This window comes from Pelecanus crispus, chromosome 2, assembly GCF_030463565.1.
Source record: "Pelecanus crispus isolate bPelCri1 chromosome 2, bPelCri1.pri, whole genome shotgun sequence".
In the NCBI taxonomy this organism is placed as follows: Eukaryota; Metazoa; Chordata; class Aves; order Pelecaniformes; family Pelecanidae; genus Pelecanus; species Pelecanus crispus.
The window spans coordinates 73033087-73057282 of NC_134644.1; the positions used below are offsets into that span (position 1 = coordinate 73033087).

At 41.3% G+C, this 24196-nt stretch overlaps 1 protein-coding gene across 1 annotated transcript in view; it reads left to right on the forward strand.

Moving 5' to 3' along the window:
* The window catches only part of MBOAT1 (membrane bound glycerophospholipid O-acyltransferase 1), a 56917-nt gene extending 37340 nt beyond the window's left edge, over positions 1-19577 (forward strand). The window contains exons 5-13 of the mRNA XM_075704914.1: positions 1036-1091; positions 3316-3370; positions 6177-6360; positions 8011-8203; positions 11358-11461; positions 14271-14335; positions 15722-15854; positions 17058-17209; positions 19294-19577. Coding sequence (XP_075561029.1) covers positions 1036-1091; positions 3316-3370; positions 6177-6360; positions 8011-8203; positions 11358-11461; positions 14271-14335; positions 15722-15854; positions 17058-17209; positions 19294-19426 — 1075 coding nt within the window. The 3' untranslated portion in view covers positions 19427-19577. The remainder of the gene's footprint in view (positions 1-1035; positions 1092-3315; positions 3371-6176; positions 6361-8010; positions 8204-11357; positions 11462-14270; positions 14336-15721; positions 15855-17057; positions 17210-19293) is intronic.
* The last annotated feature ends 4619 nt before the right edge of the window (positions 19578-24196 follow it).

Below are 24196 nucleotides of genomic sequence, written 5' to 3' on the forward strand. Positions count from 1 at the left end.
GGCTCCATAGCCCTGAGAAGCTGTATATGGACCACAGTTAGACCTGGAGCCTCTGCCTATGAGGGACTGGTTAGTTGTCTCCATGGTTTTCCACCCCATCTTTCTTCTTGTGTACTTCTGATTGCTCCTGGCTGTGTCCTTTACACTCATGGGGACCAGCTCCTGATGCCACCAAGATTAGTTTTGCCTTTTTTCTATTCCTTAGCTGCAGCAGCTCACGTTTGCCTACAGTGCTAAGAAGCTCTGTAAAGCTGGGTACGGGAAGTATAAGCAGCTCTATTGAACGTAGTGGCTATTCTTACACTGCTTGTTAGGTTGGCCCTAAAGCTGCTGGGTTGTTGTAGCCTGTAAGCGTGGCTCAGGTACAGCTAGCTCATAGTTTTGGGAGGCTCCAGATCCCATGGGCCCAAACACTCCTAGTTGGACAGTACATCTTGGACAGGCTGTGCACAAGGCAGTTGCATGGCCAAGAAGCAAGTGGGAAGCTCTGCTGTGCTGACAGCTATTCTGGTATTTGCATGTAATCCTAATTGATAGGGCTATTCATGTGGGGAAATAAGCATGTGTATCTGCAGAGTTGACATTTTTGTAGGGCACTGAGGTGACAGACAATAGGAGAGTAACAGTAAGAGCCAGAGTTAATGTTAGAGCAGCATTGCTGTATTGTAGTGTTGCATCGTACAGGGCTTGAATTTGGTCTTTGCCTGAAAGGAAGCCCAGTGGACTGCAGAAGCTGGTATTTCCCAGGGGTGTGATTTCTTCTGAATTACGATTTGCACTGCTGCAGGATGGGGAGACATAAAATAAGGCTTTGTGCCCACTTAGCAATTAAAAATTCCAGTGCAAGTTATTGTGGGGTTGTTTTGAACCCAGGCAATTGTCTTATGGCTGAGTTCCTCCTTCAGTTTTAATTGGATGTTTTCTACTTGTTGCTAATACAGTTATGCCTTTTAAAGGGATAAAGACATTCAGTAAGAAAGTTGGGGATAATTTGTGTTACAAGACATGTAACTGTTGTTTCTGTCTTTGTTATAGCCCGCTGATGATAATTACACAGAAGATCACAACACTTGCATGCCAGTTACATGATGGTAAGAAAAGGAATCTCTTCCCATGGCCTGAAGACAGCCTTTTTACTCCAGCGCAATCTGTGGTTGAGTTACGGAGTGAATGAATGTAGTTCAGCAAGTTGCTCCAAATGAAGAAGAAAAATGCTTTGTGGAGGAAAATGAAACACTTCAAGTTCTGATCAGTTCTCTAGGATAAAACTGTTTTTGCTGTAACAAAGACAACGGTTTTCCCCTTCGGGGGCTCTGCTTCCTTGGGGCCCAATTTGGATTTTAGCTAGTACTAGTATCTGCTGTTCAGGTGCTACAGTGCATCTCCATTAAGCTCTCTGAAGCTGTTCTTTATTCTCAAAAATCCAAAGTTGTGTTTGATACATAGGCTCAGTCATTAATGTTAATGTAACAAAAATATGCTATCACTGATATATTCAGTGATAATACACTCCGTGAGTTGTGAGAGATGGAATTCAATAGCTTTTTCCCAGTGCAGGGAGAAGCACAGCTGCAAGCAAAATAACATTGTCTTCAGTCTTGTGCTGTGCTGTGACAAAGAGCACTATTATTTCCCAGTAAAATGCCCGTGTCTAGTACAGTGCAAAGGCTAGAAATGTCAATTGTCATCAGTACCGTTACTGCTCATGTCTACTGATGTTGCAGTGTGGATTTCTGATAGTCCAAGACCCATTGCCTTATAAGCTGTGGTTGGCTAAACAAGTAGGCTGCTATAGAGTTGTTATGATCTAGGATTTAGGTGATGGCCACACTACAGACTGCAGGGTCTGGCATTGTTCGCAAGCCAAGTTTACACAAGTGGGTGTAATGCTTTTAGCTAGCTATAATGGGTGCAGCTTGAAGCTCGGCTGATTGACCTTGTCGTTGACAATCATGTTGCTGAGGCTTCTCTGCTTCTGTTATTTAAGCTAGCCAGCTCAGGTATTGCTGTGTGCCACAGTGATGTGCAGCCTAGATGCACACCTAGAATATTGAAGGTAAATGAACAGACAGAAAGGAAAAGATAACAGCAGAGGCAGGAGCATTTTAAGCAAAACAGAAATCCTACAGATTAATGATAGTGGAAAAGGATTATTGCATTGTGAACATCCATATATGGAGCAGTTGATCAAATGGAGGCAGCTTGCAGTTCAAGCATTAGTGACAAATCTCTATTTGTAAAAATTTAACACAGCTGCCCGTCAATGGAAACAGACAAACAAAATACCCAGCCCTTTAAGCAATTAAGTGCTTAATTGTTTCCCTGGAACTCATGCCCTCCCAGTATTTACAAACTGAGAGAGCATGGAAATGAGCAGCTTATCAGCAGTCTTTTTAGGAAATGGGTCTTGTGTGTGTGCATTGGTAATTATGGCCAGTAGGTTTAGAAGAGTAGTGTTAATTGATGCCAAGCCCCTGATCTTGTGAAGAAGTATATATGCATGCTCGGCATCGAGTGCTGTGACTCAACCCACAGTGAGTTGTTCTGCTGAAGCCAGTGGGATTCCTCACAGTATGCGTAGCTAAAGCTTCAGAGTGAAGGTTTTGAGATACTTGCTACGAGCAACGTCTATTTACACGCTGGCCATCATACAAGATTTTTCCACAGTTTTCCTGGGACAGTGAGTCTGTGCTCTACCTCTGACCCCAAAGGTCTCGTGCACTCAACAGGAGATCACTCTTCTAGTCTGGAGCTTCTACAATTCCAGATTGTTACTGATGTGTGTGTTTAGGCTTGCTCCAGCAGCAGGCAGCCAGGCTGCTCATTCACACCCGTAGAGCTTCTGCTTCCTGAGAGCCCATTTCTCTTCCACTGCCCAGTCCTCCTGCTGTGAAATGCTCCATTTCTCACCAAGGAGCCAGCAGGAGGCTTGTGCTTAAATGAGCCAGCGGCTTCTGGGAACAGAGGTTTTTCTAGCCCAGGACTGTTAGTAGAGGCTGCTGGGGGTTGCTGCCAGTTGGTGGCATTGCGAGATGCATTGTGTGTGTGGGAATACTATGGCTGCTCTTCCTGAAAGTGTAGCAAGGGTGAGAAATGGGGAATGAGGTAAGGAACTGGGTAAAGAGGTAGGGTAGAACATGAATATACTTGACCTAAAAGTTAGGAATTGAGCTGTATTACAACTGCCTGTGACAAAGAAATCTTGATGCTTAAGGCTTTAGAAAGTTATCTGTGGGATGCAAACATAAGGCTTTGGGGATAGCTTTCACTGTCTGGCTTTTGGAAAGATCTAATGTGACTTTTCCTTCTCTCTAGGAATAGGGCGACAAGCTGAGGAACTCACTGCTGAGCAAAATCGGCTTGCTGTAAAGTAAGAATCTAATTCGCCTAGTGATTTGTGTTTAATTTAATCCAAAGAAGTTTAGGATTTGGTTGTGGGTTGCATTTTTTTTTTTGTGGTTTGTTGTTTTGGTTTGGTTTTTTTTTTTTTTTTTTCCTTTGCAATGTCAGGACCAACTTAGTGGCCTGGCCATGAAAATGTTCCCTGCTTCTTTCTAGTCCATGATAAGCCAAAAGTCCTGCCTGCTTTTTCAATCTGCTTGAACAGTTTTGTTTTTGTAATGCTGCTGTCAATGCTCTCCTTACACAAACATAGCTTCTCTGCTATATTCCCTGTTTCTTCAATCCAGGACTTCTGCCTTTATCACCCTGTGCTGGTCAGTAAAGCACTGAAGTACTTGGCAACATCTTACTGACTTAAATATATACTCCACATGCAGCAAAACTAGTCTTTGCTGAATCAGCTCTTATATTCAGGGTTATACTGTACTATATGGACTTTCTGGCTGTTGTCTTCATCCTATCTGTGATACATTATTTTTCCAAGTAGAATACTCCTCCTCTGTCAGCAAACCACTGCGTAGTAAAAATCCATTTTGGTTTGACTCTGACACTTCAAGTACTACTTTTCTTTGCCATTATTTTTGGACACTGAAATTTTATTTTTCCTATCTCTCTCCATAATGTTAATACTCCTAGTCCTTCATGTTATGTGGTTATGTGACTAGTCTTCTCATTTTTCAGAGGAAGACAGCATGTTGATCATGTGTCTGAGCACCTTTTTTTTTTTCTATTTTGTGTCTCAATACAAGTGCTGGATTCAGGTGAATTCTCTCTCCCTCTTTTTTTTTTTTTTTTTTTTAAAGAATAATTAGTGTTACAGAATTAGTCTTAGAACGATGACTACTTTTCACCACAAAGTGTTTGTTTCAGGCCAAGGAAATTATTTCCTTCATTTCCAAGGCAGAAGATTCAGCCATTAGAAAATCCGTCTATGAGCTTCTAAAAGTAAGAAGTGAGTAACTTCTTGAAAAGCAAAAATCCTGTAGGGAGACTTATATAACTTTTGCTGTGACCCATAGCTTTGTGTCTATTTTTTAAAGCTCACAGCATAATGTTTAACTGTACTGGGCCCTTGTGACCATATGATTAATTCTAGACAAATTTTTGCCAAACAGGCTTTTTTTTTTTTTTTCTTGTACAGCAGATGAGCTCATAATAGAAAAGTACATGCCAATAGCTCAAGTGTCGGTGGCAGACATGTCATAACTGAGGAGTTTTAAATCCCCTTTGGTAATACAGCCTTTTGTCTTCCTTTCTGTTCTTGGTCTGTTTTTGTTTCTCACTCATCCTCTGTACATTCCTTTGTGCATTGCTCATGTCTCCCCACCCACCCATGTGCAGAATCTAAGTTGAAACTAATGACTTTATTTTTCGTCTTACTGTAGAGCTCAGAAACCCAAATCACAGACTTGATTTTACAGAACAGAAAGATGAGCCTTACCCCAAAGTGTTTGCTGCATCTTTCTGTGAAATGCTTTCACCAGAGAACATAGCATTCAGGCATTAACATCTACAATAACCAGCAGGGTGAATGCAGAAAATCCTGGCTAAGCTAACTGTTTATTCAAACTAATTCCTCTTCAGAATAAAAGTAGGCAACAGCAAATGTTTAACTGTTGCTTAGTTTTTCTGCTAGAAATTTGTTTTGGTCTGAAAGAATTTTAAGTGGGTTTTGGTTTATGAGTGTCCATCTGTGTCTTGGACAGGAAAGTCTTGAAACACTGTGCCCTCATTTCTGTTCTCCTTTGGGGACTCCGCATTTACTTGGATGGTGACTGTTAGCACATTTATGGAGAGCTCTGTGTATCTCAGTGCAGAATTTAGATGTTGGTGTTTTCAGCCACATAAATAAAGGAAGCCCAACAATTTATAAATTACACTAACAGTGAGAGGCCTGTGCATCTTTTCCATCCTACTGATCTATAGCAAGGGCAGTGGATCCTCTTCATTTTACATCTAATGTAAAACCCCCCAAGGAACTTGTGGGATATGCCCTTGCAAAATGGAAATAACGAACAGGATGGACTCTCTGGCTTTCATCTTCAGCTGTCTTTTGACTTAAGTGTTTTTTCCCTTTAGTTCCTTTTCCTGTTCATGATGCAATACAGGCAATTACTTCCTTTATTTGCACAGTAGGACAGAGTGCCGTTTCATTCTCTTCCTCTATCTCTCACATCACACTTCCCATTTTTCAAGGTGGGTGAGAGCTCCTCTCAGACCTGAGACTCCTGCTCTTAAATGCTCCCTGCCCTGTGGCTTGCATAACAAGGCAAGATGCTGCGTTGCACTGCTTGGTGAGATTTGTGTTATCCAGCTTGTGGTCTGCCAGCCATTACTGGTCCCTGATGTGCTGGACAGATGTCCAAAAACAATTACCAGCTTCTCACTCCTGGTACTGCTGGCCTGTTTAAAAAGTGCAAGTCAATTTGTTTGAGAGTGGGTATTTAATTTGTGACTGTTTTTAACTGAAGTGTTTCTAGTAATAAGATTACAACTTTTCAAATCAGCAGCATTCATTCACCTGTACCTTAAGCACTTCACGTTACCCTTGTTCTGACTGCCATCTGCCAGACATCACCAGGATATAGAGAGGCTGTGCTTCATCTTCTCCAAAACAGATACAGTGAGCTTTCAGCTGAGGGAAGGGTGGTAGCAGAGAGTTGGGGACTGAGGCAGACAGTACAACAAAAAGCATTCATTGGAAGCCTTTGCTGTTTTTTACATTGTTTTGGTTTTGTTTGTTTTGTTTTGTTGTGTGTGGATGATTTTCGCAGGACAAGACCTTCTTTACTGGAGTATTTAAGCTATCTTCTCAATTTTATGAGCATCATAGCTGGGCCTTGCAGCAATTACAAGGATTATATAGCCTTCATTGAAGGGAGGCATGTGCACATGAAACTATTAGAAGTGAACTGGAAGCAGAAGGGTTATGACAGACTTCCTGATCCTTCTCCCACTGTAAGTTTTAAAATGACAAAGATTTATTGCAGGGGGCAGGAGGGTACAGCTTTGTACATGATTCTCATAATTAAAAACTAAGAAGAAAAACCATTTTTGGATTATCTTCCCAGTAAATGTTACAGTGGGTTTTTTTCTGTGAAGTGGCTGCTTTTTTTATCACAGGGTCAGGGGTGAAGGGGCTAGTGTCTTCCTCTTGAATTCCCCAAATGCGTTTGGCTTGCAAAATGGGTCATTGGTTAACGGGTGTCCTTTGCGCAGCGATGGGAATGGTCTGCAGGTTCTGACAATGATGAGTTGCAGTTCAGCTCCAGACAGAAGAGGAAATGTCAGGAAAAAGAAAAAGGCAAATCTCACCCATAGTGTGGGAAATGTTAGAAGTACATGAATGATGGCTAATCAGAAACTGTAGCTTGTCCAGGTGCTTTGCAAGAGAATCTCACTCTTTAAGATGACTTGGAGGTCATTTTTCACATACAACTAACACTAATTTTATTTCATATTTTTTTAATATTACTTAAGACCTTCTTATAAAATGACCTTCTTGTAAGGCAGGATAACATAGCATGAGAACCAGATTTCTCTCTCTTACCTTAAGGCAACACTAAATGTGTAGCTTTGTGAGCGTGTGCAGAATCTGCATTGAAATTGAGTATGTGTCTATACATACCTGATTCCTACTGCACACAGTTGTATTTCTACTGACTTCAGTGGTGTTACTTCTCATTTACATTAGTCTGAGGTTAGAATAAGGCCTGTATTCTGTTAGATGCACGTCAGCAGAGAATATTAAAATTTGCGTTGTAACTATTTACAGATAATTGCACATTAATTTATTCCTGAATATTCTTCATATATATATGATATAAAAAGAGTACTTGGGATCAAAAAATGCGTTTTTGTTTCAATAGTATGTTGCACCTTTATTAGACTTTTGAGAACATGAGGCAATTTTTACATGGTACCCAAGTGCCAGATTTACCTTTTTAATTATGACTGTATCAAGGAGAGTTTACTCCTGATGTGTATTTGAAATCAAGCTCCTAGCTACTGACATGACTGTCAATAATATTAGTATATAGAAAGCTAGGGAGCGGTAATAGAAAACAGTATGGTGTAGCAGATAGCATGCCTACCTTCCCATGATATAGGCTAAGACAAGTGATTTTTAGCAAGATCTCTGGATGGTAGCTGGGCAATAAGACCTGCTATTGTACTGAATACCGATGGTTTTGGCTTCCAGGAGGAATCCGGTCATTAGTTCCAGGAGATGACAGTCCATATAGGGAAGATTTCTCCTTTACATTGTAGGGTTTGGTTTTTTGTTTGTTTTCTTTCTCATTTTAGGACCTTCACTAACTGATGTAGGAGTCTCTTGTGAAGTTCATCACCAATTTTGACTTCTAATTGTCCTTTGTACCTATCTATAGGTAGTTCAGTAAAACAAATTAAACCAAAGCCTTGACTATAGCCTTTTCTTTGTTACCTCTTCTAAATTAATTATTATCAACTTTGTCACTGCTAACTTTATTAGTTCTTGAAGCACTTCATTTTTGTATGTCATGAGTACTGCTTTTTTTTTTTTTTTTCCCCCCTCCCCCTTAAGCAAATGTTTCTAATGAATGTTTCATTGTTGTTTGTGCTTTTTAGGGAGCAGTGATGTACAAGCTGTGTATCACACTAGTATCTCTCATTTTATTCTTGACGCTAACCAAGAACTTTCCTATGGCATATATTATTGATAATGAATTTCTTGATAAAACACCTTTCTTGTCAAGACTTGGTTACCTGTATGTTGTAACACAGGCAGCAAAACCAAAGTATTACTTTGCGTGGACGTTGGGTAAGTCTGGCTACATCACTTATTTTTGCAGGTAACAAATAAGTTCATAGATGGGGAGGGGATCTGAAACATGGAGGGGGTGATAAATTAGTCCCTACACCTGTAGTTCCCATGGGAGATGTACATGTGTTCCTGTAGGCACTGGACCCCACTGAAGTGGGGAGATGTCAAACGTTTTTGAAAAAAGTGCATAAAATCTTTTCTAGCTCGTCTGACATCCCCTGCCTCTGGAACTAAATCTGCTTTTCAGCTTCTTGCCAGTAAAGTCAACGTAACAATTTCCTCTTACTTAAAACTTTGTAATTGTACCCCAAAAATTTTTTACAGGAATTCTTAGGGAAAAAAGTTTGCCTCCTCTAAACCTTGACTTTTATGCTTTGTTCATAATTTGCTGCTTGTATCGGTGGGGTTTGGAGGTTAAAATTGGTCACACTGGCTCAGGCTTTACAAGTATGTTATAATGCAAAGACACCTCTCTCCTCCTGTGTGGCATCTTTAGCACATGCCTCTGTATTAGAAAGCTGTAGTGCTTGTTGGGGGGCTGAAGTTAGGCTTTGCCTCTAAGGCACTGTGTAGTCCTGTACACATGTTAGCTTTGAGCGGTCAAGAGAAAGGATTGGAGAACCATGGGGAAGGTGGGGAATGAAGGAGGTGATGGGAAGGACCCAATATTCTCTGCAAGGAAAAGGCGAAGAGAAGGAAGAGGGCTCATTATAGAAAGAAGCAAATTTCTTTTATTGGGACCCAGTTAGACTGGTGGTCAAAATAATCTTTTTGTATTTTACCTTCTTCCTTTTAGAAGTCGCCTTTCCCATCTATGTGTCAGGAGTCAAATCCTTCTAGGCCAGGATGAAAATTGAGACACTCAATTTTCTTGCTGGTATTACAAGACTTTGTGTGTAGGGGAGATCCTGAAAGCCCAGCCAGCAATGCGTACACCTGAAACTGAGAAGAGTGTCGTTGAGATGGGATGGAAAGAGCCAAGGAAATTCATTGTGAGGCTGTGATTAAACTGCTGGGAATAAAACTGACAGATCGAGGGAAGACAGCCAGGACTGGCATGTGTGGGATGGGAAAGGCTTTGGGACCAAGAATTGCTTGCTCAGAAACTTATTTTTGTGGGATCCAATGTTAAATTGTTGCCTCCATTTTTTTCTGGCATTATAGTTAACTAAAAGTCCGTTATCAAAGAGATAAATGGAACTTGGATTTGTGACATGACTAAGCTGTAGAGGCTGTAGAGGTGCCTTACAAATGAGGGGTTTCGAGAAAGGCATGCTTTGCATACTGGAGGGTGAGGCCTCTATTATTCGCATTACAAATCCAGGCAGCAGAACAGCAGACACTTTATCCTTTCCCAGTTTAGCTCCTGGTGGCATGGCCCAGGGCTTTAAAGTGCCTGCTGAAACAGCCAATAAGCGCTTCCTGTTCTCAGAAAAGGACAGTCACCGTATTGTGCAAGAGCCGTGCTGCTGAATTCCTCCAGATCCGTGGAAAGGCGGCTTCTTGCTGCATTAACAATAGTCATGGGAATGTGGCTGCAAACTCAGAGCTGTTGATGAAACCGGTTCAGGACTAAGCACCTGCATCCAAGGAGCTGTGAAAGTGATAATGCCAGAGCTGTTCAAATCAGCAGGGAAACCTCTGCTGGGCTTTGCGGAGGTTGGGGTTTCATGAGCAATTTGAGGGTGGACAATTGCAATTCTTCTGTGCTTCACACCTTGGTCTGCAGACAGCAGCTCAGGAGGCAAGAGGCTGATGGGTCTGCTGTATTGTCATGTCCCTGGATTTCTGGTTTCTTGCTTTTGGCAAACAAACACTAAGTGGTCCTTGCCACCCTTAGAGCAAGGAGGAGCAAATCCAGCAGCCCGCCTTCTCTGAGGTGACAGTTACACGAAGCTCCAGTCTCTGCAATTGGGCAGGGTCCTGTGGGCCAATTTCAGGCAGGGTTGTTGTTTGGCGATTTTGGGGGGTTTTGTTTTTTGGTTTTTTTTAAACAGGGAGAGAATTAAAAACCTGGAGACCAACCTTTCAATCAGTAAAATCTAGCTCATTTAGTAAAGTGGAAAATAAAACTGAAAGTTTCAGGTTAGAGAAGGTTGCTCATTTATTTATTTATTTATTGTTAGTCTTGTTGCTTTTAGTTAGGTTCTCTCCCTGGTTTTGTGCTTTGGGATTCCTCCATGAGCTTGTGCCTGTAGTCGTAGAACTTACAAAGCAAAATCAGTTTTCATTCTTGGGAAAGATATGCTGACCTTTTTAAAGCATAACTTAACCAGGCTTGTGTTTTGTACATGATCTAGAAGGAAAAGCCTTACCTTATTTTCACTTTCCTTTTTCTTCCAATAATCCTCAGTGTTGACTGCATCTAGTGATCCAGAGATAACGAATCCCTTCTATTTTCTTAGCACTCCAAGGGAGGATTTCTGGCAGGGGTGTGTTAAAAGCAGGATCTTGAGACCCAGTGATGAGATGGCTCCCAGGCAAGGCTGAGAGGGGAGGCAGTTGACCGGCACCCTGGGAAAGAGCAAGAGTGCAGCATGTGAAATGCCTACCGTTACCCAAGCTTTCATTTGCACTTGAAGTAGTTAAGTCTGTAATTGAAGTTACTCAATATGTGATTGTAGAGATGTTGAGGTACTGAGGGAGCCACTGAGCAACAGGATTAGCAAAAGGCTTTGTCTGCAGAAGTCTGAATGAAAGTCTTAATTAAACAACCATGTTGGAAGTCAATAGGAATGGTGTGTCTTTGAGACACTACAGTTTTTCTGAATTCTGGAAAATGCTGTGACATCCAGGTATCCTTTTGAGGAAAATGCTAATTCGTTTTATGGCAATTCTTGTATATCTATCTCAGATTGATAATAGAGGAAAAATAATGGGAAAAGTTATTTCTATCCATTGTTAATTGTTATTTTATTATTTTATTTCTTCTGCTCAAGGAGTAGCTAGTCTTTCCTCATGAGGAAATGGCTCTTGTGTTGCGTTATAGCAATGCCCCTTTGCCAAGAGGAAAAAGCTTCTCTTTGAAAGAGAGGATGCTAATAGCTATAAAGCTGGCTCGAATTTTTTTTTTTTTTGTGTCATACCAACTTGTAAGAAAACACGGCTCCTCCAGCAGTCTGATTTGACCAGTTTTGCTTTGACATTGCAGCAGATGCAGTCAACAATGCAGCTGGTTATGGATTCAGTGGAGTTGATGAAAGGGGCACTTTCCGCTGGGACCTGTTGTCCAATTTAAATATCTGGAACATTGAGGTGAGTTAAAGGAGTGGCTGCATTGGCATAATTATAGAGAAATGGGCATGATAATGGGGAGAAGCTTTGCTGGATGGAAAATAAGTCCATGCCACCAGGCTGCCCCTCTTTAACATGGAGAGGTTTTGTATCTTATCTGTTGGGGAGATAAAAAGCATCTGTCACACAGCCTTCGTTACTCTCTGTATTCAGGTTGCATTTCTAAATAGTTTATAGAGGGCTAATAAATGATTAATCAGATGTTTAATAAATGAGCAGTCAATTACCGTAGATTGTGGCTGAGTTCAGTGGGTCAATAAATTGCTTGCAGCTATGATTCTGCACCATCTGTGGTGTATTCTGTTTATTTACTTCTAACAGTCCTCCACTTTTGTAACCCAGTTGAGATGGGTGGTGGTAGTGAAAGAGGCCACCACGAGTAGACATTGCACAGACACTTGCAAGGCTGGGTCCCTGCCCATGCCTGGAGTGCCTCTTGTAAATGGAGAAAAGCAAGGGTGGGAGAGATAACAAACTGAGCAATCTGAATGGGAACTGGCAGGACCACATAGAGCTTAGATAGCTGCTGATCTAGAGCTCCATCCAGCAAACCACGCTGTTTCTCAAAACATCTGTCACACATGTTTCTTGTGACTGTAGTGTACTTTTAATATCCATTAGTCTTTTGTAAGCTATTTATATTTGTTTCTCTGATGCAAAAGATGGCCAATGTAATTTGTTTGCCCCGAAGAATATTTTATGAATGCCAGTGGGATGTGAAAATGTTTATGTGTCTGAGACTGCTCTCTAAAGGCTTATTTTCTTTAGAAATAGGAGGAGCTTCTCCTTGTAATTCTGTAGTTATGATTTTAAAAGGAAAAGGAGATGAAAATAAGTTGAGTGCTTTATTGCGAATGATCTGTGACTAAGTGAATGTGTTTTAATAGCTCTTCTCAAAATGAAAGAGCCCCTGCTGTAATTCTTCACTGAAAGATGCCAAAACTAGAAGTATCATTATACATTCTCTTTCTCAACATCCTTTCCCTGTCCTTTTTTTTTTATTTTTAACCTTAATTAATCCTCAGTGTGCATCTGTCCTTGAGCGGTACAGAATACACAGCCCAGAAATGCTTTGTACTCCTGAATGATGACAGCACCCTAGATACCACTCTGAGATCTTGAATCTGATTCAGTTTAGGGGCAGGACATGATTCCTACCTTGATGGGCTGAGGCTGTTTCTGCTTGAATGAGGAAAGTGAAGTGCAGGCCATGCCCTTTAGTCAAGCCAAATTAAGGAAACAAGAGTCTCTGTTCCTCTCTACCCACTGAACTGTAGACCCCTCAAAACTTTTTTCCTTTACTGGTTACATGGGCAATAGAGATCAGGGTGGAGAAATTATTTCCAGGAGCATAAAACAGAGTGCTCTCCATTGATTTGGTCATGTGTGCAATGAGAAAAAGAGAGGCTACAGAGACCATTACTTTGGGTAAGCCTCGAATTGTCACTTTATGCACGAGCAACAATTCTGGGAGTTGAAGTTTAAGTGTGATTGTACAGTGCGTTTTCAGCAGGTATGGCCACCTGCATATGTAAAATTGCTTAAGAGCTGGGAACCTGAGTGCTAAATGTGGCTAGGAAATGACCTGATCTGTAGTAAAGGTAAACACGTGGCAGGAGCTGTGAGGGCATTAAAATGGGATGGGGGCTAAACACATGTGGGGGACTTGAAGAAAGCCTTGGCAGCATGTGTATTTTGACAGCCAATGACTACTTTCTCTCTTGGTAATGTAACAGGGGAACTTAAAGGATGCCAAAAGAGAGTGACAATATTAGTTGGAAGAGAAATTATATTTTTCTTGGCTTCTCTTGGTGCAGTAATGCAATTAAAATGTGGCAGTACTGCACTGGGAATTGCTAATCATTTTAACTCTTTAAACACAGAGGATGAAGTGCGAGCCTTCACAGGATCCTGCGTGGACTTGCAAAAATATCTGCATATTCCCTTTGGAAACCTTTGCCTTTAATCCATCTTTTCACAGTGTCCTTCCGTTCAGTTGATATGGGAAAATAATGTGGTGTCACTGAATCATGTCCCTGCTTGGTGAGGAGGTCCTCAGAGCTTTCTGTCAGCAAGCAAGGAACATGGGGAAGCGGGGATGGGTAACCGCGTGAAGTTGACAAGGATTAGGGGAGCTGATGCTGAACAGAGTCCAGCAGTGCCCTAAAGCTGGGAGAACTGGTGCTGTGAAGGGGGTACAGGTGGCTCTCCCAGGACCCTGGAGTCCACTCTTGTTTCTCAAGCTGGGCAGTGGGCTGAGAATTGGCTTGTAAATTTAATCCTAAATTTTTTTGTCTTTGTTTTTCAGTCTTCCCCCTTCCTTCTCCAAATAATAATGCATTTCTTCCAGTTTTTGTAATTTTGTTTTAATAACACTCTAGGGAAGTGAAGACTGCGTAATGGGTGGCAAGATATCTCTTCCAAAAATGAAGCTGTTTATGAACTGAAGGGAAGCCCAAGCATTTAAAACAAGAAAGCTTTTCAGATTTCCTGTAATTTGAAAAATAACCAAACACTGTATTTAATTTTACAAAACAAAGTGAGATTTCACAGCAAGTGCCAAATGTTAACAGTGAGCAATCAGCCTAGTTAATGTCCCTCCCAAAACACGGTAGTATAATCATAGCATCATAATGATGGACTGTGGCACAGTCTTCATAACAGTTAGCTACTAGAATTAATATTTTCCATGTATCACCTCTCTAATTTAAAATGCAAGTATTATTTTACAGGTTTCAGTGCTAACATTTCATGTGAACTTCTTTCTTAGACTGCAACAAGTTTTAAAATGTACATTGAAAACTGGAACATTCAGACAGCTGCCTGGCTAAAATGGTAAGAGTAATGGAACTGTAACGTGCTTGTGAGACCCCAAAACTCTAGATGGCCTGGAAGAACACTGACTGGTGAATCTCCTAAATGTATAGCCTCTTGTCTGTCTTTATTTTCTGTGTCTGTAACAGCTGGTGGAATACAAGGGTATTTGGTGCTGTAAAGTTTTATTGCTGCGAATGTAAAATGCCCACATTTTATATATGAGCAGCAAAGCCATAAACGAACTGTTCAGATCTTCCATAATAAAAAGTAATAGCATTCTGATGGCATCTTTTAGGCTGCTGTTTGCCTCCATTATTCTTGCTGTACTGTTTCACTTTGCTATGTTATGTTTCCCGTGTGTACTACTACTGGAGGCAAGCCTTGTGTCACTGGGATCCAGTTCAGCTAGAACTGGAGAGAAGTCGAAATCTTCAGAGCCACAGTGTAGGCTGGTTTGGAGTTACCAGAGGATGCTTGCTAGGGAGTCCCTGTTTAGGATATGGAGAAGAGACCTCTTAGCACTGAGAGGATCCGTTTTAAACACATGACTGTTAAGGCACATATAAATACTAGCATAAGTCCAAATTTTGTAGATTGAACTGTCTCCTGTTACTCGTTACACTTTTTGGCATGATTCAAGCTCAGCGTACAGTCAATGTGGTGTCTGAAATGCAGGCACAGATTTATTGCGGCTGTTGTAACTATTTTTATTGTTAAATACATACAACTTAAAAGTCAATATCTACTATTTTTCATGATTCAAATTATGTTCCTGGTAAGAAGTGCATTATCTTGACTTGTTGCTTCAGAACACAGCATTTCAGTTAAACCTCAGATAGCCAAATAGACCAGTTAGTGTGTTCTTGAACTGGTATCATTCACTTGTGTCTTTGGAGTAAGATTTTGGGCTGCTAAAGTTAGCAGGAATCCCCTGTTTTGGCAGAGCTTACAACACTCCCTGTTCTTCCCAGCATCTGCCAGATGATAGTACCTAAAAATATCTCTGTTCACCAGTGAAGGGTGGGGTCACGTCTCTTTGTGCTTCGACTGGCTCTTGACCTGCCGTCAGAGTTTTGAAGGGCAGTGTGTGATTTCAGATAGAGGTATAAAGGTGAAAGAGAAGTCTTGCCTGCTGTTTCCCCTGTTACTTATTTAAATGCTTTGAGCACTGGGAATATTTGTACAGGCACTCTTTGGATAGTCAGTGCATAAAAGCGTGCTTTCTCTTTCCATCTAACCCTCCATCTAAATGAAGGCAGAGTGCCTCATGCCCTCATCTGTAACGGAGGCAAGATAAGACCATTAAAAAGCAGAGTAAGACCTTCAAAACAGAGAAGGATTTGAAGTGGTGTCCATTGTTAGTTGTATTCAGCCTCTTCTTGTTTCATTTTTTTGTCTTTGCAGTGTTTGCTATGACAGAGCTCCTTGGTACCCTACGGCTTTAACGTTTATCCTGTCGGCCCTGTGGCATGGTATCTATCCTGGATATTATTTTACATTTCTCACTGGAATCCTTATCACACTCGCAGCCAGAGCAGTATGTACCTTTCATTTCTCTTCTAAGGCCCATGCTAGATACTATCCAGCTGTCAACTGCAGGGACCACCCTGACAGGGTCAAGCAGCCCGTCCCTGCTGTGAGCCCTCTTCCATACCTTTGTGGGCTTGGTGTTCACTGAAATTTTGTTCTGCATTGATGCTAGTCACAAAGTACCCCCGGCAGTTATAATCAGCACTGGTTCTGCCCACGTTGCAGTGCTGTCCCTGGCTGTCAGAGGAAATGTCGCTTGTGGGTGTACAGTTGGTAGTGCTGCCAGCTATGTCAGTGCAGTCAAATTAGCTTGGGATTCAAGGTTAAGCTTGACTCCAGACCTCTGCTAGGTCATGTTGCCTATAAGCTGGCATGTAACCGGCTCTGGGCCCAGTCTTTCACAGGAAGCTGTTACAGTTTGAGCATCAGCCCAAACTTGGAACTCTTTCATGTGGATGTAATTGATGCAGTTAACTAGTCTCTGTGTTTATGGGCCTCGTCTTGAGTAGAGTCACCGAAGACAGAACAGATGTCGTGTCTCACTGTTGTTAAATTTATCACTGCTGATCTTTCGGGCTGAGCCAGCCAGTTGTGCAGAGCCGGGAAGCACCACCATTGTCTTTCAGAGTTTGACTATGGCATAAGCAACCAGGTCAATTTGAAAGGTGAATTAAACTACTGATCAGTATTAACTGCCATGGCTAGAGCAGGTTGCTGAGTATGCAGTCTTAACATGTGCTTTGCCTCTCATTTATGAGGATTTCATAGATGTGAAGCTAAACCAAAATCTACAGAGAACAGAACAGGCTTGCAGGTATAAACACCTATTTGTTCATCTAAAGTAACTTTGTTTCACCATTGAGAACCAGTAATAAATCAAAACCAGCAGGGAGGAAGATCAAATCATAACTCCCCTCCCCAAAGATATTGTACCAGATACCCAGCGTGGAAGTCTGCTCCTATGATTATGACAGAGGAAACTGGGGGACACTTCTCTGTTTGCCACTGGTTAACTGTGGGATCTGAGATATGCCAGTCAGTACACTTCTGTCGTCCTTCCTACTATTGGTGCTTTCTAACTGGTGTACAAACTTTTCTGTAATACTAATGCTGATGATAAGTGGAGAGTCATACACTGCAATGTGTCTGTGTGCCTTCGCCTAAGAAATGAATTTATATAAATTTCTGTTTACTTTTCCCTGACCTGCAGATAAGAAACAATTGCAGACATTACTTCCTCTCGTCAGTGCCTCTCAAGATAGCCTATGACGTTGTTACCTGGGTTGTCACTCAACTGGCCGTGTGCTATACTGTTGCACCATTTGTTATGCTGGCTGTTGAGCCCACGATTAAGTTTTACAAGTAAGTTCTCTCTTCTTGAATATTATTCTCCAGACTGGCACAGGCTTTTGTTAAATAACACAAACCACACTGAAAGGCAGTTGGCATTTCATGAAATTTGACAGGAGTTCAAACAGGATGCTTAATAATGTGTAAGGGGTGATTTTTGCACTCCCATAACTTAATGAGATAATAATAATGCCAAGGCAGAGCGCTTCTCTTCTACTTCTCAGTCTTTCTGTGTCCTTATGTGACTTTTCACGTATTCAGATTCCTTTTGCAAAACAGTCAAGTCTCAACCATTAACAGTGGCGAAGGCTGGAGAGGTTAAGAATAACGTGAGTTGGCAGTAGGAAGGACTCGATGAGAAAAGACCAGGTTTCCAGCTGCCAAATGAGTAGAACAGGAGATGTGATTGGTCAGCAGGAGATAAGGTGGGTGCCTGGCAGAGAATTACTTCTTGAAACGAATATGCGTTTCTTTTTGAATCCTTCCATAGGAAGCAACTACTTCCCTAGGTTCCCTAAAAATAAGAAAACACTGGTGTTGCAAGGTATATTGGATATACTCTAATAAAAATGATTTGAAATAGAGAAATTGAGAAAATAATTTGAAAAGGGAGACTGGACTATGTTGCTTTACTGTTCTTTCATTCTACAGTGAACTATCAACATAGAATAACAGGTTTTGGTTAAAAAGACAGACAGATTCCTCCTCTAATATTAAAGACGTAAAACTGGTAATCAAGATAGCTGCTGTCAGTAAGTCTGTTTGAAGGGGGTTGAATTCCTGTTTCTTGAAGCATTTGATTTCAACACAGAAACTTACCGTAAAAAATTGCTCCAAATCTTTCTTAGTTTTGGTAAGATGCTTTCCCAAGCACCTTGTTAATATACAACTTTTCTCTCTTTCCAGAAAAAAATAGCAAACAGCAATCAGAACAAAAAAGGAGAGAATAGACTAAAATATTAAACTTGTTTATAAATTTGCCCTGTGAGTGAAGTTGGTTCTCTTTGTGCCACAAAAGGCCATTCCATGTAGTAACTACTAATGTCATTCTGTGAGATTACATGGCTAACATCAAAACTACAGAAAAAAAAAAAAGTATAAAGAACTTTTTAGCCCTATGCCAGCATCCATGAAGGCAAAAATGTTACTTTCACCAAAGTTCTGAACAAAGAAAATGATTTCCCACCCTCGCCTCAAGTTGGGTCATCACCTTCATGTTTTTTGTCCTAGTGACTTTGAATATAGTTAACACTTAAACTGAGAGACTGTTAAGCAAGGAAATTGTAGGCCTTTGGACAACAGCCTGAATTTTTTGAGCACTGCACACCTCCCAGTCATCTTAAGCACCTTACAAGGCTATTAAGAACTATGGTAAGAAGCATAGATGAGACCATAGGAAGGTGCATCCCTGTGGTTAAGAGCTGCACCGTATTGCTCCCAAACATCATCCTCCCCAAGCTGCCAGAGCCTCATGTAATTGGCTTAAGTATTTTTTATTTCTGTGTGTGTACTGAATTATTTGAGATAAAAGTATTTGATATTTAATAAGATATCAAGTACAGATATCTCTGAGTAGTTGCCTTCAAAAACACAACCCTTCTGTAAACATCATTATCTGACCTTCCCCAGTTAAAAGCTGAGTGTTCTGATTTATTTCAGATCTCAGCACTTGGAATGAATTTTTTTCTTTCTGTCACTTCTTAAGATTTTTTTAAAATTTGTACAAGTTTTATGTCTTAAGTATGAAGGATGTTTCTTCATAATATAGCCTTGTATACTCTAACACTAAAAGAGAGATGGGCTCAATAAGTCTAGGCTTGAGTTACATGGGTTTATCTGAGTTGTCAGATGGATTCTGGAGTTTGCTGTTTGACTCCTTGCCTCGTTAACATCCATGGCATCATTTTCATCAATGCCAGCAGTTACCACATGTATAAGCTGTGTGAAATTCAAGGGTGTATTTTGTGCTTTCTAGGTCAGGTTCATACTTTCTGCATTCATCCTGTAGCTCTAAATTCTGCATGGACTTACTGAGGTTGCACAATTCATGTTATTACCAAAAAAATGTAATATTCTCTTTCTGCTTTTGTTCCCAGGTCTATGTATTTTCACATGCACATTATAAGCATCCTGGTGTTGCTTGTGTTACCAATCAAACCTCAAGCCCACTCCGTAAGAAAGCCTCAGAATCAGGCCATGCAGAACTCTGTTAAAAGCAAAGACAAATGATGCCTCTGAAGAAAATTGCCAACATTGGGAAATCGAACTGTCATTGGAAACAAACAAACAAGAAGGAAAACGGGTGGGATGAGGGTTGAAGTAGAAGACAGACAAGTGAAATTTCTATTGGTTATCTTAAAATCTTACTGGAAAGGGCAGGAAAGAGCCTGTATGACTGTATTTCAAATTATTCCAGTTAACAGAGATTTTACTGGCAATGTTTACAGGCTCATGGGGCATTTTCTTTTTTTAAATAAATATTTTATGAAGTGTTTTTATATATTTAAACTTTTTCACACAGAAAGACATTTTTGCTCTTTTACAGAAATATACAATTATTAATCAGTGATCTTGTGATTAGAGGGACAGGAAGCAGCTAGAAAAGAGTTAGACCAGCTGCCTCATAGCCTGGCGCTGTGGGCAGCTGGCAGGGGAAGCGTTTAATCTCTTAGCTATGGAGAATGATGGTGAAAGTAGAAAACTACGGACATGGGGTTGCTCAAGGTGCTGGCGCTGACTTCTGCCCCGGCAGGGAGAAGCAGGAGCGGGGCTTTCCCCGGCAATCCCCAGAGCTGGGACTGCAGCCTGAGCTCGGCAGCGAGGGTATTTCACATCCTTCAATGTGACACCTGCTGGTAATGAGGGCAAGATGAGTCCCTTGGGAATAGGTGTCTGGGAGCACTGACAACTGGCTAGGCCAAAATCTAAAGCCAAGTAAAAACAAAACAACAACAAAAAAACCCCTCTTTAGAGTAAAAGAAGCGACATACACCTTGTGATCTGTAGAGTTGTGCTTCTCTAATGACGCAGCTGGTGCTCATTGCTACATCAGCCTTATTTTGCAGTTTTAGAGTGATGCAGCACTTCCATTTCAGTATCAAAATAACTGAGGAGCCGTGCAGGTTTAGCATTTTAAAGCTCACAGTTATGGGTTAAATCTGAAAAAGGTTTGTAATGGATCAGACTGTTCTACTCAAAAACATCCTGTCTTGTGGAGGGGTTACTTTTCAGCAGGGTAACGCTAATGTGAAACCTGAACAGTTATTATTATACTCATAATGAATCATTCTGTGCAAAATGTTGTGATGTGCTATGATCATCACAAGAGTTAAGACCGAGTCCTTGTATGATCTTGTCAGGTGACTTAGCCTGTTGATGCAAGTTTCCCTGCTTGTGAAGTCCTTTGCTTACAGGAATGTTGGGAGGCTTAATTTCTAAGAGGTGGTTGTGCATTGAGATAACCTGCTGCAAAATGCTGTGTCAGGTTTTTTTATTTAATTTTTTAAAAATCCACTTACCCTAATAAAACAGGCTGGTACGACACATCAAAACCAACTAAAACATTTTTTAGAAATGACTATTTTCCAGGAATGTTTTTATCAGGATTTTGTAGGAGCAATTCCCTTGTTAAAGTATTAGTATTGCTTTATGATCATTTAATTGACATGTGATTGAGCAAACAATCTGCATTCTGATTTTTGTGTCAGATTAAAATTTTGCTGAATCCTAACGTTTGGGGAAGAAACAAATTGGTGAAACAAAAACAAGTTTCAAAAAAATGTTTTTTTTCCTTTTGTCTGGTGGGAAGTTTTTGTCCTGTGACCACCTCATGATTTAGAGCATAGTTCATGGAAAATTTTATTTGGTAATTTATTTTGAAGGCGAGATGGGATTAAACGGTTGATCTGAATAAACAAACTGCTTTGTGTCACTGCCTGGCATTATTAATGACAAATGTCTAATGTGAAAACGGGTGAGCGGGTGTGAGATCTCTCACACTTGTGAGGGGAGGTGTTCGGGTCTGCTGGATTTTACAGGGCAGCTGGGCTTTACATACTGCTCCTGCTGAAACAGAGACAAGATGACCCCCCTTCATTTTCATGACATCTTTGTCCTTAACTTGGCCAGTCCTTACTTCTCCTCGTGCATGTGTTCTCCTTGTGGCACCAGCCTCGGTTGTGTCTTGGGCATCTAACACTTCCCTTGAGGTCTGGCTGTGCCAACCCTGTTTCTTGTGGGAGGGAACCGGGGCGCATCCCCAGGGAGGACGGGGGCTTGGGTGCTGCTGGTCCTGGGATCCTGTGGGCTGAAGCCAGCCTGCGTTTACCTCCCAGAAACCGGAATGAATTGCTATGAGTGCTGGCAGAGCCAGCGTACTGGGCTTTGGCAAGCCTGCAGAAGGCAAATGTTTCCAGCAGGTTGCCTTTAGCACCTGCTCTGGAAAATAAATGCACTCAAAGGGGGTTGCGGGTTTGTATCTGCTGCTCTGTGCCCTGCGACCTGCCTGTATAGCCCGCGCCCTGGTCTGCAGCCCTTCCCGAACTGTACGTTCAAGAAAGGCCAGATATTATTGGTGGGGTTTCTTTTCTAGTGTTTCACGTAAGTGGAAGTTGCTTAACTCTAATGCCATCGACTTCTGTTGTAGTTTCAGCTTCTACAATGTGATGAATTAGTCAGGGCTAGTGAGCAAACTCTTACTCTCCTGTCACGTTGTCTTCTTGACCTGAATCTCTCCCTGAAAACAGGAACCCTGGGCTTCAGTGAGAACTGGTTATTTAATATGGTATGTTACGTGAATTAAAATTGGAATGGTCTTTTTGAAATGTTGCATTTGCAGGGAAACTTGCTGGTTGAACTAGTCTTAAAGCTGGGGGGAAAAAAAAGGAAATTATCTAAAATCTTTGCTGTACTGTGTTACTGTGGACTAGGCAGCTTACCTAGCCAAACATGGCACTCCTGCAAAGCTAACAACAGAGTGGATTTAAATTGCTGTAAAATACTCCTTTGAAAAAAGGCTGTTAGTTTTGGTACTACCTTTCTCAATCCATTGTACTGAGTCTTTCTCTCCTTTTCTTCTTAGGGGGAGAAAATTTTGTTTTCTAGAAAGACTGCAAACAGCCACTACTATTTAGAGGAGACTTGTGCTAGTAGCATGCATCTACTTCGCACAGGAGTCTGTAACTCTAAGAGCCAAAGTAGAAATTCAGGTTATAAAAGTGTGATGTCAGGAACTTGAGCACTGGCCTTGCATTACTTGGTCTCTACTTGGAATACTGTAATTTGAGGGTGTGCTTCAGTGATTAAAATACATGATTGTAATTACCAACATGTTATTAGTTTCTAATCCCTCTCTGGGTTCCTTGTGCTGCAAAAACTGAGGAGCTGAAGCTTCTAGAGAGATTTTGAAGACAAAAACAATCTTGGTGGTTTGTAAGAGAGAAATATGGGACTATCAGACAGAAATGAAAAAGGTAGATTGTACTGGATTGACAAAGGTTGTATTTTAAATATAGGAATACCAGAAAGACACCACCACCATCACCCCCTTGGACTGAAGACAAATTCTAGCTGCTATTTTTCAGCACATTTGGCTGCATTAAAACTAAACCAGAAGTTGAGAAACACTTAGGAGAGAGGACAGAATGAAGAGTAAAAACTTCATTTCAGCTTAACTATGGGTCTGGTATTTAAAGAAGCAGCAGCTCAGCAATTTCCTCAGTGGTCTGGAAGCACAAAGTACTTTCTTTTACTGTCCTGTAAGCTGTCCCCCTCCTTGAGTACATTCCTGCATGTCCTTTTGGAGCATGCCAAGCAACGGAGGCAGCACAGAAGTGGGTACCACACAAGGTGGGCAGATATTTTTCCTGCCTTTTTGGCTGCTCTGTGTGCATGCATTGCACATAGCTGGGATTTTTGCATTGCTTAAAATGATGTAGGCGGGTGAGAGGGCCATAGATTTTTACTCTATTGGTAGGTGTTTGCATAAACCTGTACTTACCTCTCTGTTTGGTCATGTAAAAGCAGGTTCAGCAAACTAGATCTGGATCCTTTCTTAGAAATACAGGTTGAAATCCTGACACCCAAGGAAGTCTAGCGGTAAAATTCCTAACAGTGAGGTCAGTGTCTCTGATATTTAAAGCCTTTATCTCCTTATCCCTGAACTGGGGACTTTAGAAAAAAATTCTACTAGCTACAGTCATAAGGGGACTAAATGGAAACTTGTCTTTAACATTTAAGAGTGTGTTACAAGGAATGCCTATAGTCCATGTTATGGACAGAGGAAAAGCATGTCTCTCCTCATCCTTGCCCAGGACAAAGTGACATGCATCATTGCATATTGAAATACCAAATATCCTTTGAGGTACCGTTCTTTTTCCTTATGTCAGTGACCTGATGTACTTCAGCTCTCAGGGGCTAGAGGCGTTCCACTGCAATACAAAGTGGGAAGCCTTGCCTGACATCTCAGCGTGAGTACGAATGCACAGTATGCGCTTTAAAAACATATTCTTTTGTGTGGCATCAGCCTGCTGCTGCCTTTCTTCTTAGACATGACAGTAATAATATGCATAAAGCATTTCGATTTGCTCCGGGTGGAAACCGCAGCCTTCCGAGTGCTGATGTGACATAAAGTGACAAGGCATTTGCTCAGTTACGTTTACGAGTAGTGCCCTCTGTGGGCGACTGGACCTCGGCGAACACTCGAGCGAAGAGTCAAATGTGCTGAGGGGGGGACGCTGCAAAGGCGAAGGGTTTTTGCAGGAGTGCAACCGCACGAACTGCAGAACAGCTGGTGGTTTTCACATGTGCGATAACAAATGTGTTTTGCTTTGGGGCAGGAGAGCGAGAGAAATTGAAGACCAATTGTAGATTGGAAAAAAAATATTATTACAGGAGGAAATGCTGCCTTGCTGGTAGAAAAGATGGTGTTTATATGCATTAGGAACTTGGGGTGCGGTCTCATTCACCTGACTTAAATGTGGTCTGTGGAAGGGAACCACA